This window comes from Marmota marmota, unplaced genomic scaffold (assembly GCF_001458135.2).
Source record: "Marmota marmota marmota unplaced genomic scaffold, marMar, whole genome shotgun sequence".
NCBI lineage: Eukaryota > Metazoa > Chordata > Mammalia > Rodentia > Sciuridae > Marmota > Marmota marmota.
In genome coordinates, this window is record NW_026000051.1 from 397,583 (window position 1) to 416,743 (window position 19,161).

At 46.6% G+C, this 19,161-nt stretch overlaps 1 protein-coding gene across 2 annotated transcripts; it reads right to left on the reverse strand.

Moving 5' to 3' along the window:
• Positions 1 to 712: 712 nt before the first annotated feature.
• On the reverse strand, positions 713 to 14,523 carry Gtf3c4 (general transcription factor IIIC subunit 4). Of its 2 annotated transcripts, XM_015497403.2 has the most exons (4): positions 12,669 to 14,523; positions 9,387 to 9,517; positions 6,789 to 6,877; positions 713 to 6,355 (listed from the first exon to the last, which is right to left on the reverse strand). In XM_015497403.2, exons 1-4 carry the CDS (start codon positions 14,415 to 14,417, stop codon positions 6,291 to 6,293), a joined length of 2,034 nt encoding a protein of 677 aa, XP_015352889.1. In that variant the 5' UTR covers positions 14,418 to 14,523; the 3' UTR covers positions 713 to 6,290. The 2 variants fall into 2 exon arrangements, with proteins under 2 accessions (XP_015352889.1, XP_048668786.1); XM_048812829.1 differs by lacking the exons at positions 713 to 6,355; positions 6,789 to 6,877 and adding an exon at positions 7,809 to 8,736 and having other exon boundaries at positions 12,669 to 14,516.
• Positions 14,524 to 19,161: the final 4,638 nt, after the last annotated feature.

Genomic DNA, 19,161 nt, shown 5'->3' on the forward strand with positions numbered 1-19,161 from the left:
ACGGACCAACACTCCCCACATGACCGCGACAGGCACTGCGGGTGCTCAGCAGGAAAGCGTGGAGTGCCAGATCCCAGGCTCCGAGGACCCACAGAATCAGGAATTCTAGGGTGGTATTTTTAATATTTTGGGTTCTGGGGACTGAACTCAGGGTGCATGACCACTGAGCTACATCCCCAGCCCTTTGGATTTTTTATTTTGTGACAGGATCTCACAAGTTGCTTAGGATATTGCCAAATTGCTGAGGCTGGCCTGGAATTTGCAATCCTTCTGCCTCAGCCTCCCAAGTCACTGAGATCACAGGTGTGTGCCACCATGCCGGGCCCACTGTCTGTGTTTTAACAGGTCCTTCTGGTCTGAGGGGCACAGATGAACCAGGAGGGGACACTGCCCCCACCCCCAGTACAGACAAGGAGCAGCTCAGATGCTGGCACACCCTCCAGGCTTGCAAATAGCACACAATGCTACACAAGCGTCCAGCCCTGAATCTGTCCTTTCCCCTTACATTCCTCAGACTTTTTCTGGAATAAAACTTAAAGACACATCAAATTGACACTGAGGCTCTTGCTAGTGGTGTCCCCAACATCTCCCCAGCTGTTCTTTCCCTCTCCTCTGCCTTTGCCTGTGCTTAGCCTGGCTGGAGGTGATTAGGCCTAAAGAGGTGGCTCAGCTTGCTACAGACCCCATGAACCCCATCAAAGAGACACATATATACAAATATTTGTTATTTATTTTGAATAAAAAAGTGGCCAAAATAACAACACTAGTGGCTATGCATACAAATACCACATATTTGAGGTTATTTCACATTTATGAAGCTGCCATTATGTACAGCACCACATATTCACAGAAACTTCATTGGACTTTAAGTACTAAATCACACAAACAAACGAGGGGGTCCAAACTGAGTAAGAGCTAAAATTCAATTGTCTTTCATTAACTGTATCAAAGGCCAACCAGCTAATAGGTATAGAAGCTGAGGATCCCTTCCCCTTACTTTTAATAATAGCGAAAATAAGATCGCTCCACAGGGTTGGATACTGATGGCGAGTCTCTCCAAATCTCTATTTCTTTTTCTCTATAATTTTCCCCATTTCAAATTTTCCCAGAAGCCTCAGCTCTAATCTTAGATAAGAGCTCAGGGCTGGTTACTTTACCTGCAGGAAAAGCAAGCTGAGGAAAGTGAAGGAGGTGGCACAGCCTGCTTCCCCTGGGCAGAGCCAGTGAGCCCCGGGGGAGCTCTGCCCGCCTCCCACACGGCCACAAGGTGCTGGACACGCAGGACGAGCGCCATCAGAGCACCTGCCCAGGAGCCCGTGGCCTCAAGTGAGGCCAGCTGCGGAAACGCAAGGAGAAGGCAGTGGGTTCTCTGGATCTGGAGTTATTCCAAGCAAAATGTGTCATTACTCTTAAAAAGTTTTTTATTTAAACACTAACAGTCTAAGACATACCATATGACTAGATGGTAACAATTAAAAAAAAAAAAAAAAAGATCTTTCCATGACCTTTAAATCTTCCTTTTTATTTAAAAAAAGTCAGGTGTAAATATACATATAATTCAAAGCCAAGCACAAAGTTTAGCACAGCGCTGGGTAAACATAAAATATATGTCACTATACACAACACAGACTCATTTTTATATACAGTCTTATTTCCGTACAAACAAGCTTGATATTCACTTTCATATATCAAAGTACAAATCTGAGTCAAAGCCTTGAAAAAGACATAATTCATCGACATTTTGCATTTAATTTTGCATTAGTACCCCAGAGAGAGAGAAAGGGAGTGGTGGGGGGGGCAGAGCGCTCGCCCTGAACCTACGACCCTCATGTCAGCTGGCTGAGAGGGCAAGGACCCAGATCTGCCGCTGCCTCTCACACCACCGTCCTGGCAGTCTCCCAGCACCTGTTTCTGTGTGAGATTAACAGGGATTCGGGATGAGATTCAGAGCGCTGAGGGTTTTCTCCAACCCACGTACAGAACTTCCACCAGGCTGCCACACTGTGACAATTTCATGGGAGAGCGACACCTTTTCCCCATCTCAAGTCTTTCTTGAGATGAACGAACAAGTCCTCGGAGGCTGCTGGGGGCCTCGACCTGGGTGTCCTCTCCCTGGAGCCACAGACAAGCCCCCCACCCACAGTCAGGAAGGAGGGACAGGGAGCAGCAGGGACAGATGCCTCCACACCAGAGGGGCAGACGCCATGGAAACCCCATTCCTCTGCTAGACTGGCCCGTGGCCACCATACCATGGAACACAGCACAGCAGCAGACGTGAAGCTGCGCCAACCCCCAAGACAACCTGGCCAGCGCCTCCTGATACTGCCTGTTGCTGGGCGGGTGGGCGCTGTGGGACAGCCCTCAAGCTCAGGATAACCCTGCTGGGCGCCAGGACAGGGCTCCAGTGCTTCCTATGGACGCAACGCTGCGTCCCTTTAAGGACAGTTCCACGTGCTCTGGATTCAGGCTGAGCAGCAGACACATCACCTGGCCCGCAGCAGAGGTCACTGCCAAGACTCTCTCAGCCTCCAGAAAGAGCAGCTCCGCGTCCAGGAGCTGTGAGAGCCCTGAGACGGCCTGAGCTCTGAGCGGCCACTGCTGCCTTCACTGAAGACCAGAGCCGTCTGCCTCAGCTGCACCCTTCAACCCGACAGCCAAGGGGGAAGGCCAGGCGAGGACGCGGGGGTCAGGAGCCACGGGAGTCCTGCAGGCTCGGAGAGCACAGGCCGCTGACGGCAGAGCTGCTGTCCACCTGGCTGGCTGCAGGGTGTGACTGAGCACGACCTGCTCGGTCAGCAGAGCCAGAATTTCTGCTGGGGAAGAAAAATATGGGCTGGGAGGCAGGGGAACGGGTGGTGGTAGAGGCCCGATCCTGCATCCCACAGCCCAGCCCAGCCTCTGGACTCTCTGACCAGGAAGTATCCGTTGAGGAAAACCAGACACAACTCACCCTGTTGTTAACAACTAACACTGTCACCTTCAGAAAGCAGAATGACAGTTTCTTTCAGGAAGGGAGCCCCACCCCGTGGCTGAGCAGTTAGAAAACTTTTTCCCTCATCCATTCTTCTTTCAAAAAAGAAATTTTACCTCTGAACATATCCTACAGCTGAGGGAACTAAAGGAATGGAAAGCAAGAGAGGTCGGGGGCAGAGAGGGGGGACTGACTGATGACACTGACTCCTGCGTCTGCTCCAGGCCTTGTGGCCAACGCCAGCCTAACCAGGGCCGCCCTCCTGCCCTCCAGCACTTCTTTACCTGATACCTCGTAATCAAAACCACGTTCCAATATTTAACTGTCAACCTCCAACATTCTTTCAACCTGATTAACCTCTTAAACCTGCTAATAAATCCAAATGCATGCTTCAACATCAATATCCTCAAAACTTCCCGGAGGCCGAAGCAGAAGGTGACACTCAACCATGAGCTTGGCCAGGGTTCCAATAACTCCCGACACCGAGAAATAATTGGTAGTTTTGACAGATTTTACAGCAGTAGAAAAGCCTGAAGTCTGGGTATGAAAACAAGAGGACTTCAGCATGAATTTCCAGCGTAACAAGCTAAACATTTCTTATGTAGAGTAACAGGAACAAATTAACCCAGGCACAGGTGACACACACATGGAAGTCGGACTCCAGAAACGTGCCGTGGCTTCGAAGGTCTCACCACAGCACCTGCCTCCTGCACTTCAACTGCAGGGCAGCTGGTCTCCCTCCCATTCCTGACACGGTTATTACAGGTACAGCAAAAACCAACTTGAAAGCCACCAGAACAGCCCCGGCAAATTTTAGGAAGATCCAAAGAGGGAGCTAAGTTTAAGTGGAAGGGGCCAGCAGCAGCCCCTTGCCACTCCCACTTTCCAAGGCTGCACGGATCACCACTCCAATGCCGAAACTCCAACTGTTTGTGAGGCTGCCATTAACCCCAAGTCTCTTGTCTGCTCAGCACTGGGGCTGGGGGAAAGGGTGGGAGAGGACCTTCCTACTGGGCATGTGGACACCAGGCAGAGCCTGGACCTGGGCCATGACCCTGCAGAGAGAACCACGTCTAGGAAATCAGTTGCCACATTTATTTTTACAGACACATACTAAATTCCAAGATCCTTTTTAGTTATCGCAGTAGTTAAATTTTCTCGAAAATGCACAACTGCTTTAAATAAAAACTTAAAGTAAGTTTTTAGTGGCAGCAGCATAAAATTCCCCAATAAAGAACAAATTCCTAGAGTCGGGCACAGTGGCACACACATTATCCCTGCAGCTCAGGAGGCTAAGGCGGGAGGATTGTGAGTTCAAAGCCAGCTTTAGCAACTTAGTGAGGCCCTGTTTCTAAAATATAAAAAAGGGCTGGGGATGTGGCTCAGTGGTTAAGTGCCCCTGGGTTCAATCCCCAGTACCAAGAAACAAAAACAAAAACAACACAAATTCCTATGACTCTAGTCTGGAGCAAAGAACCAGGTGAAACCTAGGATGCCTGATGACCATAGCTGCACTGTCCTCCCATGCTCACCACGCTCACGTCACATGCCCTGTGAACTGGACAGCTGCAGGCACCAGTGCTTCTCTACCAGTCTGACCTGTGCCATGCATGTCCACCATGCTGCTGGGTTCCCCACCATGAACACCGATTTAACAAGCTGGTCCCTCAAGTCTGGACAAACATGATGCTTAAAATCACCACCAAAATGAAAAAAAAAAAAAAGCAGAAGAGTCCAGCAAATAGGGGCTGGGGCTGGGGCTCAGTGGCAGAGCACTCGCCTAGCACATGTGAGGCCCTGGGTTCGATCCTCAGCACCACATAAAAATAAAATAAAGGAACTATGTCCACCTAAAAAACATATTTAAAGAAAAAAAAAGAGTCCAGCAAATATATGATTAAGCCTAAGAGACAAAGCAAGCCCTTGAACAGAACAAGACACTCTGGGGCAGTGCTGGAGGGGCCTGCGGGAAGAGATCAGCACAGGTGTGGCTGTCTCGTCCACAGCAGCCAACGGCAGACACAATTTCTGAGTGAGGCAAAATGTCTTTCACTGAGGATACAAAATACAAGCAGGAGACCATGTCAAAATAAAGGCAAAAAACAAAAACAACAACAACAACAAAACACAAATCAAAACAAAAAAACCTCACAAAATAAGAGTGAAGAGTTCGTATTTTGAGTTCCCATCCGACCTTCCAGAGCTATGCACCACTTCAAAGTGCAGTCCAGTTAATCAGCACCGATCCCTAGGGCACTTACTCTAAAAACCCAGGAACACTGTGATTCCAGAATGTCTATTAAGCGCAATTAATAGAGACATGAAACGTGACATCTCTTCACAGTCTACAAATACCGATATTCCAAACTCCAAGGAGCTCTGCAGAGCAGGAATCCCAGGCTCTGCTCAACTCAGCCGCCCACATCTATGGCACTAGAACTCTCACTGCTCTCTCTCCAGAACTCCCTGAACAGACTCCTCCACTGGATACTCAAGTCACCATCCAGCAATGTTGACATTAAAAATACTTAAATTCTAATTTTCCAAAGAAGAAAGCATTTTTCCTCTTTGCACAGCATCTCATCTGGGTTGCACAGATGGGTGAAGCGGGCACTGTCACCCTCACATATGTTAAGGAGCAGGATCCGCAAATCTGATGATACAGAGACGATCAGAAACACATCACAACTGTTGGCTTCGAACAGTCACTTGATTGTGTGATACATTAAAACTGATTCAGTCTTGGCTTCAACTTCTTAAAAAATATAGAATTTTAAAGGAAAATGTTATCCATATGCATGAGAAACAAGAGTCAACTGGACACAGATCTGCAGCTATGCACTGGGAGCAAAACATCAGCCCACACATTGTTTTAATACTTTTAATATCTGTTGGTGCGTGGAATGCACGGACCAGGCTATTCAAGCCCTCTAGAGCCATGGGCTGCCTCAAACCAAAAAAGGATAAGACCTAACTCAGCCCAGAAGGCCCTCACACAATTCTCTACCAGAGACCACCAGGTTCCTAGATTCCATAGGACAATTTTTTGTTCAAACTGTTTTCATCAAGACACTTGAAAGTAAACGTTCCTCATTGGGTAAGGAGCTGGGGGACCACGTCCATCTCAAAATGACACCAAGCCTTCAATCACTTGAAAGATATCTTTTAGTCCTGGAGATGGTGTGCGCTGCCCTCCCAGAGAGGCCCTGGCGATGGTTAGGAAGAGCACCTCTCCACGCAGTCGGCTTCCTCCAGCGCACGGCTTCCCATGCTCTGGAATGCTCCACAGCTCACGCCCTTCTGCCCTCCACTACTGCATTCAGAAGACAGGAGAATCACAGAAAGGACAGGGGCTCTGCAGCAACCTCTTAATCCAGTCAGGATCTGCAGAAGGAAGATGAGAGGCGTCAAGCACAGGCCTAGAGCAGGCCCAAACAGGATGCGTGCTGCACGGCAGCATCAAGACCACATTCTGGCCCCAGTTCTGCAATGACCATATGTCCCTAGACAAAGCACCCTACTCTTTGGGCTTAAGTTTCCAACATTCTACAAGCCCCGGTCAGTCCGCAGTGACAAAGCAGCAGCCAAGATCCACTTTGCTCAAAGTAAAGGCAGTGTGCACGTAACACCACACACTCCAGGGACCATTTCCTAATCAGTTCTGGCTTCACAGCAACACTGTGAAGAGGCTGGATCCTGCTCTGTCCCTGACAACGGACACAGCAGTGTGGAGCCCAACCCAGCCATGACGTGGGGTGCTAGCACTAGCACACTGCCCACCCACACTTCCTTGCCCCCTGGATGGGAAAGCACTCACCTTCTGGGGCTGGGTGCCGAGCGATGCTGTCATGGAGCAAACACCGTCTGTATATCAAGCTCTGGCAGGACTGGTAGGTTAAAAAGCACCTGAGAGAAGAGCGATTGTACTGTCAGGGCAGGGGCGAGCCCAGGTCCCACCTACACTGGGAAGGCGGCAGGGGCTGAGGGCAGCTCCAGCATGGTTATGGCAACAACGCGCCCTACCCTAGTGCCCCTCAGGGCAAACCTGCATCACCTGCACTTAGCAAGAGGGAAGTGGCCTGTCATGTTACTGACCAGAGACACACTGCCTCCAGGCCAGATACTCACTGCAGCTGCTGTGTGACTGCAGCACTGGGAGGATTTAATCTGTCATCCCTGACTATTCTCAATTCTTATTACGTTAAAAAAAAAATTGAGCACACTGTTACACGGAAGGTCATTCTTGTTAGTCACTGCTAGGCTTAGGTAGAAGCACTATCTTTAAAAACCTGACAGCTATTAGGAAAACCCGAAGGGCACCAATGATTCAATTCCACCCAACAGGTCCTCACCAAGCATCTACCAAGACCAGGCCAAAGGGGCAAGCGGAGGCCATGAGGTGGTCAAGGGTGCAGGTGGGCCCTGGAGGTTGTCTCCCCAAAGGCTGTAGTTTTCCCTGAGCAATTAGGGAGCTGGGAATACAAACAGGAGAGGGTTAGGGGAAGGGGCTCCAAGCAGATTCACCTGGAGTGAAGACCTGAGCATATGGTGGAACAGCCCACCTGAGAGAAGCTAGCACCCAACCTCATGGAGAGAGACCATGCGGAGGTACTTTGGCACTACTTTAATCAACAAAATGGAAAACAACTTTTGTGAAAGAGTGTCACCTAGGAGGGGTTGACACACAGAGGTCACACGTGGACTCTGGAGCCAGCAGGCCAGGCTCTGAGCTCTGCCACAAACCACCGGTGTGACTGGGGCAAATTCACTCACTCTTGCAGCGCAGTGTCCCGTCTATAGATGTGAACAATGTGGCATCTCCTGCGTGGGGTTTTTCGGAGGTACAGTGATGTAAGACACATCACTGCTGAGACTGTGCCTGGAAGGTTGTCAGTGCTCAAGAAATGTTCTTTTTACTATAAACTGAAAGTCTACCATAAGCTTGTTTCATATTCTGAAGAAATAAAAAAGAAAAAAAACCCAAAGTCCGAAGAGTAAAATCAGAATCAGAACAAAACAAAACAAAAACAAAAAGACACCTTCCAATAAAGGAATAAATCACAGAGCGTTCACACATGGAGAACCCTAGCTCTGTTACACACGGGGCCGCGGTACCAATGCTGACAACACGTGCAGCACGCAGCCTGGTGGCCAGCTGGCAGGCTCTAACAGCCCCTCAGTTAGTGTCTACTGAGGGCCTCCACACACCAGGCACAGTTTCAGAAAGAGCTGTGATCAAAACACCAAAGTCCTCATGGAGTTTCCCTGTCCACAGGAAAGAGAAGAAGTAGACAAACGTAACATGCCACATAACAGTGACCATGGAGGAGGGAGCAAGGCGGGAAGAGGGTGCCAAATGCGGGAGGGAAGGGGGTCAGCAGGCACTACAACTTTAGCCAGTGAGTCGGAGGGCCGAAAAGGGGACTTCTGAGGAAGGCACATGATATCTGCTGGAAGAGCCTACAGGTGGAGGGGTCAGCCCCACAAATGAGCCAGAGCAGGTGTCCCTCACGGACCTGAGGAAAGAGTCCAGGTCACTTGGAATGCAGAGAGCGACAGAGAGGTCAAAGCGAGGAGGCGGGGAGGAGGGCCCTGGTGTGTGGAGCGCTCGAGTCACTGAAAGGAATCAGCCCTGCACATCAGAACAGTTTGTTCAGAGGGCTGCAGAAGCTGACCATGTCTGGACAGGATCACGGTGACAACTAGGCTGAGAAGACTGTCGAGGCAGGGAGGCAGGCGGCAAGACCAGGGGAGACAGCTACGATCTGTGGGCCAGAGACAGGGCAGAGACGGAGCAGTGAGACGAGGCTGGGCCGTGTGAAGTGCTTGCAACACCCCTGAGAGGCCGAGCAGCAGTGAGGTCCCAGGTCCAGAGGGAGGTCAGAGACATGAGCTCCCCAGTCATGGCTGGGGTGCAGGCCTCCAGGAGGCTGAGAGGAGGACAGGCCCCAGACCCACATGGAGGGGAGGAGGAGAAGAGCAGGGGAGAGCCAGGTGAGGAAGCAAGGACTGTCCAAGAGGCTCACAGTTGGTATAGACTATGAGGATGGGAGAAGAAAGGCTTCTACATTTCACTATAAATTCAACAAACAAAAAATGTGTCCAGGAGCACACATAAACTCATCCATTCAACAGACAATATTTTGTAATAATGATTTAGGAACTTCTCACTACTTTAAAGGAAAACAGTACAACCAAAGCAAACTGGAAACCTCTATAAACCAGGCAGCACGTCTGTCCTTCAAGGTCCTGCTCCAGTCAGACTGAGGAGGAGTCCACACCAGGCTTCAGACTGCAGATCTCCTCTAATGTAGTGGTGGGCGACACGTAATGAGGTCACCTATTCTTGGCCACAGTGGATCACGCTACACAACACTGAGAAATGAGCAAGAGCAGGGGTGAGATACCGGCTTACCGGAGCCAGATGTGCCCATTAGAGCAGACGGCCTGCTTGCGATCTGTGAACGGCAAGATCTCTTTACACAAGCTGCAGTGTTCAGGGAAAGTCTGTTTGTTCATCTTCTTTGAGATGTGTCCGATCAGCACCTAGCGAGACAAAGTGGTCAGCGGTCAGCAGTGGTTGCAGGTGTCCTGAAGCAAAACCTGCTATGAGGAGACAGCCACTCAGGGCTGAATGGAATCCTTCACTTCCACACTAGCCAGGCTTGCTGTCAGACAGGAAAGCTGGACCTTGGACATGTCAACTGACTGAATAAAACAAACACATTCAGGTACCTTGTGACCACAGGGTGAACCAGGACCATTACGGGAAAAACTGTGAGGACCAAACTCACACTACTTGCCTTGCTTTAGTTGCTCCTGTCTGAAACAAGGATTTAGCTGTTATTAATAATGTTTTGACAGTAACCTCCATACAAAATATTGAGTGATACTGCCAACTTTATAGAACTCTACAAACGTTTAGCCTTTGAGAAAGGCTTACGAGTACAAGAGTCAGGATTAAAAAATAATTTTCCTTCTGATGGCCCAAGACCCACGGCTGAGCCAGTCAGGCAGCCTGCCTCTGAGGTCCAGACACCCGCTGCAGAGGCCTGGCAAGATGCGCCTTGGGAGGGCAGGAAGCAGAGTGAGATGGGGGGGCGGGCGGCGGCACCCTAGGCCTTGCCCTCCTCTAGCTTTGCTTCCCTCTACTGTTAAGATCACACTCTTCAAAACAAAATCTGAAAAACACAAATCCACTTCATTATTTTCTTCTTTCCTTCCCTTTTTGGGGTGTTGGGGGTTAAACCCAGGCCTTGCACATGTCAGGGAAGCACTCCACCCCTGAGCCATAATCCCCAGCTCTTTTATTTTGAGACAGGATCTCACTAAGTCGCTTAGGCTGGCCTGGAACCTGGAGTCCTCCTGCCCTTAGCTGGGATTACAGGCATGTACCACGGCCCAGCCATCATTTTACTGGTAAAAAAATGAAACAAAACCTCTCTTGTATCTCATTGGGAAGCACAGGACGTGCCAATCCTTTAGAACCACCTTTTCTAACTAGCATAGTGCCTTTCCAAATTTTGAATCCATTTATACTTCTTGTAAAGAATCTGTAAGATTTTGGATTAATTCACTAAAATTAGTTCACTTAAATTTCAAAGTAGCTCAGTAGCAAACTGCTTGCATAGCATGTAAGAGGCCCGGGTTCAGTCCCCAGAACTACCAAAAAACCAAAAAGGATCTAACTTAGGACCAGTCATAGACATGCCAAGCCAGCCCAGAGTTCCTGCAGTGTAGATGCACCTAAGACTACTGTGGGGTGCTCTCCGTGGCTTCCATCACAAAGCCCAACTATTTCATCTGACTCACTCTCAATGGGGCTCATAGTTCTTCATGAAAGACAAATATTGGTTCTTGGGGGACAAAATATCCTTAAAAAAAAAAAAAAATTTTTTTTTTGTTTTTTTTTTTGTTTTGTTACCAGGGATGAACCCAGGCACTTAACCACTGAACCACATCCCCAGCCTTTTAATTTTTTTTATTTTGAGACAGGATCTCATTAAATTGCTTACAGCTTCACTAAATTGCTGAGCTGGCTTTGAACCTACAATTCTCCTGCCTCAGTCTCCTGAGCCGCTGGGATTACAGATGTGTGTCACCATGCCCAGCCTTAATCTTAAGTATTCAAGTGCGCATATATATATATAGCATGTAAACAAACAATATATCTGTCGTATTAACATTTCATGGGCAGGAATAACGGGGAAAAAAAGAACACTCCAGGGGAAGGTGATAATAAACGAAAGGTTGAGAAGCACAGTCTGCCAGGCAGGAATCTCAGAGGTGGTTCATGACCACTGGTAAGAACAACATCCCAGGAGGGAGGATTTTCTTCCTGGTCCATGGTGCAAACACTCAGGCATTGAGCTACAGCCCAGCCGACCTTCAACTAAAAAGGCCCTCAATTGAAGTACACAGTTAAGATTTTAAGACGCAGAGTGCACTGTCTGCAGTCAGAATGCAGTTGGTATAGCCAGGTAGGTATAATCTTTCCATTTTTCAGACTGGCTTTGCTGGAACCAACCAGCTAGACACAGCTTCCCAAGTCCACACAGCATCTAAACCAGAATTATAAACTAAAAAGAACAAACTTCATTACTCATTCTCCACAATGCTTTTGCCATCTCAATGACCCTCGAGTCAGTCCCATGACATGATGACAACCAGAACACTTTCCCAGGCAATTGAAACATAAGGAAACACTGCTTAAAAGCTGACTTTTTAAAGTAGAAAAGTCAGTTACATGACCAGCGCACCTTGGCCACTCTGAGGGTCGCTGCAGACATCTTGGCAGTCATTTCAGGAAGGACAAGTGTCACTGCCAGCAAGAAAATGTAATGAGTGATTTCTGAATGATTTAACATTAAGGATGAAGACACTTGAATTTTCTGTTTTCAAATGAGACTTGAGGCAGTGAGAACAGAGCTAGTCTTCAGAGCAAAAGGCCAGGCTGTGGTTCTGAACACCTGTGCACACAGCATGCTCCTCGGAGCTGCGTTCTTGGTATCTCAGCAGATGCTAGCTGCTAGGATGCTTCCCTGGCAGAGACATCTGGGTGACAAAGGCACATTTCTCTTCTGTAGGGAGTTTTCAGAACCCTCAGAATGGCTACCTGCACAGGGTCCCTTAAGAGGAACAGAGAGTATGCAGTGTCCCCAGGCTTGGGATCCTGGTGTTCTCTCAGGGACCCCAAATGCCACAGAACATGTTTTATATAACACTGAAGACCGTTCCAGTGCCAAGAAAAAGACAATACTCAGTTTTTTGTAAAAACAAAATATATATGTTTCCTTTGTGTGTTTTGGCAAAACCAGAAGGCCTCTTTGAGTCCTTTAAAACCAAAAATGTGCCCCCTACCTAGAACTTGTGTAAAACAGGATGGGCAGGGAGCAAGGCATGGAACCTCCACCACACTGCTCTCTGTTCACGCAGCCTCCCCAAGCTCATCCACAGCCTGGAAAGCTCCTCTGGCAAGCCCTGAGCCCCAGCCCAGGCCACCATAAGGAAGAACCCAACATTCTTTGTGTACTAAGAAAGTGTCCTTGCATTTAACCCCTATTTCCTCTTTGTTTCCCTAACCTCATGCCAATCAATTACCTACAAAGTGCCAACATGAAAGCTTAGCTCTAGCGACCCAATCTGCCACGTGTCTCTCAGAAAGGGAGCAGACGTGACAGTTTTGGGAAACACCTACCCGAGCCGTTCTGTCCTCGTACTCTTCGTCAGACATTAGAAAGTTGCAGAGCCCTCTGGTGGGGATGCTGGTGTTCTCCGTGATCCAGGTGTGCAGGTACACTTCCCCCAGGACGCGCTTCATGTGCTCCCTGGTCAGGTGCATCTCCACAGCCTCGATCTTCCCTTGGATCTCAAGGAGCTTCTCCTCCACTGCCTCGTGGCCTCCACCGTCTCCCGATGGGGGCAGTGAGTCGTCTGTGGGCTCCTCTGCTTCGCCCTCTCTGCTCCTCTCCTGCAGGCCTGGCTTAGTCACCTGCCTGGAAGAGGTGCCCTCTTCTTGCTGCTCATCCTCTGCATTGCCCATCCCAGGAGAGTCAACGATCAAGATTTTTGAGTCTTCATGGGCAGGTTTCCATAAGGCTTCTGAAGGAGTTTTCTGCATTGACTGGTATAAAATCCTCAGGAGAAAAAGCTTAAAACGCCAAAAATATGTGACTCCACTGCTTTCGATCTTTTTTTCCAAAGCTTCATGTAAAAACTGAGGGATATGTTTATCTTTTAAAATTTTCCAGCGTACTAGGTCTATTAAATCTACCTGCTTAAAGAGGTTCTGCACTGAAGACTCCAGGAGCTGAGCAGCTGCCTCCTCAAAGGTTTTGAGAGTAACGAACTGGACCTGATAATTTTTGTTGACAGGATGAAGGCCATTGACCATGCCCTCAGTTGTGATGATGGCCAGATACGCACCACACGGGCTCACTGCTATCCCATGAGTCCTCACTGAGCCAAACACATCTGAGAGTTTAATTAACTGGTGCTCGAACTTTAATGCGATGTCTGTGAAGATGGGAATCAACTGCCTCACCTTCCCATCGCTGGAACAAGTGTACACGGTTCCGTTCTGTTTGTCTGCAGTCATGGAGACAATGGGCAGGGAGTGAAGGCCTGTGACGTGGGAATTGTGAACATTCAGACCTGCCTTGGAGATCAAAAGAAGACACCAAAACACGTAGGACCCTCTTGCAGCCACCACCAGGCTGCAGCTGCACTTCTGGTAGGGGTGATAAAGCGGCACGCACTTAATGCCGTGCACAGGCAACTGGTCCATTTCTTTCCACAAGACAACAGGCTGCCTCAAGGTGAAATAGCCCTTGACTGCTTTGAGATTGACAGGGAGAATTTTTACGGGTCCAAAAGCACTCCCCACAATAAGGCCACTCATTTTCCGATTATTGTGCTCATATTCCCACCAGAATAAAACACTAGGGGAGCTGATTCCAGACTCAATCGTGTTGCATGAGGAGATGGACTCCTTTCCTACAAAGGGCAGCTGAAATTGCCACACGGCAATGTTACCATTCTCAAAGAGGACAGCCAGGAGCACGCTGCCCACGACCCGGCACTCATTGTTGTGCTTGACCTGCTGAGTGGTGCAGATGCCCGACCACTCCATTCTGACTGGGGTCTGCATGCTGTGCCTCCTCTGAAATTCAGCAAAATCCCCGAGATTTCCCTCTGGAGCCTCATTTTTAGAGAGCCTGTAACTGGTCTCATAGAGACGCTCTCCGTAAATCTCAGTCAGATCAACCAGCTGGACCCACTGGAGTCTGTTGAGGTTCACCTGGACAGTCAGGCGATTGTCCATGGTCAGCGCTGCCAAGAGGCACCTGCCATTTGCATCACAACCCATGGGAGACCAGCTGGTGTATTTGAACCCTCTCATTGGTGGCAAGGCCTTCCCCTCAGGGTTGAACACCCTATCCAACATGAAAGTCTGGCTGATGGTGGGGTCTTTAGAGCTGGCAAATTTCTCCTTGCACTCAGCAACTTCTGATTTTGAGCCAACCTGAAAATAAGAGAAACAGAAACTATCAGATAAATGTTCACTTGTATTAACTGAGTATTTATGATAACATACATAATAATTTGATGTCAAGTCCTTTAATTTTGGCATTAAACACATTTAAAAGATCATGTCCAAAGACTGAGTATTTACATAAAGAAATAGCAATTATTTTTTATTTTTTAGTCGTAGTTGGACACAACACATTTTTTATTTTATTTTTTTAATATTTAGTTTTAGTTTTCAGTGGACATAACATCTTTATTTTATTTTTATGTGGTGCTGAGGATCGAACCCAGCACCCCGCGCATGCCAGGTGAGCGTGCTACCAGGTGAGCCCCGGACACAATACTTTTAATTCATTCATTTTTTTTTTTGTAGTACTGAGAATTGAACCCAGCACCTCCCATGTGCTAGGTAAGCGCTCTACCACTGAGTCACAACCCCAGCCTCACAGTAATTTTTTTAATTTTAATTTTTTTTACTTGTAGATGGACCTTTATTTTATTAATTTATTTATATGCGGTACTGAGGATCAAACCCAGTGCCTCAAGCACTCTACCACTGAGCCATGATCTCAGCCCCACAGTAATTGTTTTTTAAGGGCCAGAATAAATGTCATTATTCACAGACTGGTTCCCATATGCTTCTTGACAAAAGCAACAAAATGTAGCTGATTCTTAAGAGAGAATGGAGTACTCAGCTGAGCTTGTCACAGAACAGTACAGGTGCTAAAAACTTATAAAATATGTATCCATATTCATCTTTGACACAATTAGATACTAGAATTTTTATAATACCCTTACAATACAAACCCTAATTTGCGAACTACCCTGAGGGCTGGCACCAACTGCTCTCATGCTATACAGTAAGATGGCCCCAATCAGACTACTCTGCCTCTAGTTCTTGAACATTCCCTCCACTGCTTCACTTTGACCCCTTGCCTAGTCCGTCCCCTATCTAAATCCCACCCAGCTTACCAGGCCTGATTCTAGGAGGCCTTCCGAGATCATTCTAGCTATCATTCACCTCTCCCTTCTCTAGGTCCATACATAACACACTAACAACGCCTACCAGTATGATGGCAAGTTCTTTATAAAGACTTTTAAGGGGATATTAAACGTGGAGGAAGAGGTAAATGACAAAACAAAAACTATAAAAAAGTGATTTGGAGCCATGAAATAGCCAGAAAAAGCAGAGGTGAACCAAAAGATGGTTTGTTATGCTGGAAGCATAAGGACTTCTTAAGAGAAATGGAGAGAGAAAGAAAGTAGCATCTTGCAATTCTTTAGTGTCAATCTCCTTATTAATAGAGACTGATCTTCAAACTTGAAAGGGCAAAACAGGACTAAAAGAGTTCAAGTCTCAGACATATATGAATATAATAAAAGCCACTTTAAGTAAGTCCCCAAGCACAGAAGAATTACACTCTGGAACACAAAAAGAACTTGGAAAACATTAACTCAGAACTACAAGCTGCATTCTGGGTAAAGCTTAGACAACTGGAGACCTGTCAGAAAACCAGAGTGCAACAATAGTCTAAGAAGATTCCCCAAATGATGAACACAGGCATGCTAATAAGCCTGATTAGGAATAAAATTTGTCAGCATATTAACAAATGAACAGTGAGTGCATGATGCAGCAGCAATCATTAGAAACTAGCAAGAGATACCTGGACGAGTCTTTTTCTCCTTCCTGCTAACACTGCCAGATAAAAGTTGCCCACCTAATGAATTAGTTGGCTAACTTTTCCTAAAGTGATTCACAGAACACTACCCCGCTAAACTGCTTCTTGAAAACAGTTCTATGTCCAAATAGCTTTGGAAATACAAAACATTACATATCATTCCTCCTTTGAAAGTCACAGACTTTCAAAGTACAGACTTGTTTAACTAGAGTTAGCCAAAAATAAAAAATAAAAATTTAAAGTAGGACCTTTTGGGGGAGTTGCCATCCTAAAGAACACTCTGGAAACAGTGTTTTAGGCAGCACATCTTGATTTTAGAAACATATTTAAGATAATTTCTTGGACACGATATAGACCCACGGACAGCGACAGACTAGAAATCCCAATGAAATGAGCTGCAGGTGGCTACATGGGTAGATACAATGAAACACACCATAACAAAGCACAGCATCGAATGAAATCTGAACCATGATCCCATACTTCATGTTCAAATGCTTGTTCCATTATACTCCAGTTCCACGACTGTGTGCAAATTGCTTAAACCTTCTGGTCTTAATTTTCTCATTTACAAAATAATAATAATACATGTCTCAGAAATTTAACTAAATCAAAATATGTAATACACATTAGTGTTTGATAAACATTGTCTGTGATGATTATTATTAGTATTCTCTGAGGATTAAGTGACTGTTAATGAGACCTAATAGAAGTATGTAAAATGTAGGGTACATACAAAGTGGTGCTGTCACTAGGGAAGAGATGTCACTGGAGAAGGATCTTGAGGAGTTTTTGGAGAAGGGGGCCTCAACTCAGGACAAGTGGAGTCCTTAATGAAGGTGACAAAAATTTCAACATGTGTCTGTAGAGGCATAGAGATTTACTTAGTAAAGCAAGGAGTACACATTCAAAGGAGAATGTGGGCCATCTTCGGAGTAAGAGATGTATTCTGGGGGTTCCTGACTCTTCTTCATAGGTAACTTGGTGAGAGGTGGGTATGGGAAGGTGTGTGGGGATGACCTCAGGCTGGGTATCCATAGGAACCTTGGGATGACCCAGTTTCCATTATTTGACAGGAAGCATTGGAAGGTCCTCTAAATAATAGGATTTTATTTGTTTGTACCAGGGATTTAACCCAGGAACACTAACTATGAGCTACAACCCCAGACCTTTTTATTTTGAGATAGAATCTCCTTAAGTTGCCTTAGGACCTCACTAAGTTGCAGAGGCTGGCTTTGAACTTGTGATCCTACTGCTTCAACCTCCTGAGCCACTGAAAATTATAGGTTTCTTAAAATGTCAGCACCCAAGAAAATAACTTAGAAATAGGCTGGTCATAAATGTTTGAACTGTTAAATATCTGCAGATTTTCCTAAAAGAAATTCATAATCTAAATAACAGAATCAGCAAAAGCCTAAAAAGGGCTCAGCATGTGTCTGAGTGTAGGAGTGCTAAACACTGTAACTGTGATCCAGGTTGCAGACTGCCTGTCATTTGGGTCAGAACAAAAGCAAAGTTGGACAACACTGAGTATATTTAAGTCTGCAGGGATCATCAATGGGTTGAGCCATCAAAGTGCTGATGGACGGTTACATCCTTACCATTACGCCAGTTTTATCCCATGAGGCCTCTTAATGTCAGCTCTCTATCAAATCATGAGAGGGCTAAAGAAGGATTTCCTGGTACTATTTAAATAGTGGTGGCAAATGTCCAATGTGGCAAGATGAGTCAAATTTAAAATATCCCAAGGATTTAAGGATATCTTCACATTCACATTCAGGTTGTGTTTGAAACGTGAATTAAGTTTGCTAAAAAGCAATAAAGGCTACTGACACTCTACCTACAGTGAGTGACTCAGATTCAGAATGGCTGTCCAGAGTTCAGTAAAACTTTATTTTCCAATTATCCCATCTCTGTCTGTGGACGTGATCTTTATGGTGGGTATCACTACCTGTTACTGCATTATTATTTGTTCATAACCAGCCAAAGAATCTCAGCTCCATGAGGGCAGGCACTTACTCAATCAGTGGTGAATAACAATATAATACACTTTGACAGGACGCTTACTGTACTTAAGAACACACAAATCTGTAAAGGGACAAGGAAAGTTTTCATATTTCTTTTTTTAATTTATTCTGATTTATTATATCTGACAGCAGAATGCAATTCAATTCATATTATACAAACAAAGCACAATTTTTCATGTCTCTGGTTGTACACAAAGTAGAGTCACATCATTCATGTTTTAAGTCTTCATATTTCTAAGGCACTAAAATGAACAAAGTAAAACAAAGTAAAAGTCTTACTATTAAAAACCTGATTAAACCACAAAACTTGGGGCTGGGGATGTGGCTCAAGCGGTAGCATGCTCGCCTGGCATGCGTGCGGCCGGGGTTCGATCCTCAGCACCACATACAAACAAAGATGTGTCCGCCGAAAACTAAAAAAAATAAAAATATTAAAAAAACAAAACAAAACAAACAACAACAACAACAAAACTTTAGAAACTCTATTTAAGTTGAGGTGAACTTAGGTTTTAAGAAGCTGAAAGGACCAAGTTTATACAGAGACCTTGGACTTGAAAGTTAAAGCACTGCATCTGTTTCCAGAGGCTTTTGCAGTGCACATCCCGAAGATTTTCAGCTAGTAAAGAAAAACTAGAGTATAAACCCCGAGAACCAGTGTTTACCTTTGGGCCCCAGGTGTGACATAAGGATCATTCACAGCAAAACCGCTGAACCGGTAATACAATGGAAAGGACCAGTTTTTCTTCTCCAAAGCAAAAGCGGCGCGAGAGGACCCACACAGTAAACAAAGCCAGCCCAGGGCCTCGGGGAGCCGGGCCCAGACAATAGGAGCAAAGCTAGGGGCAGGTCCGGGGTTGGGTCAACAGGGGGTGGAGTCTCAGGAGCACGGCGGAGGGCAATCAGCGCCAGCAGCCCGCCAGAAGCAGGGGCGAAGCCAGGGCCGCGGGACCCGGCGGGG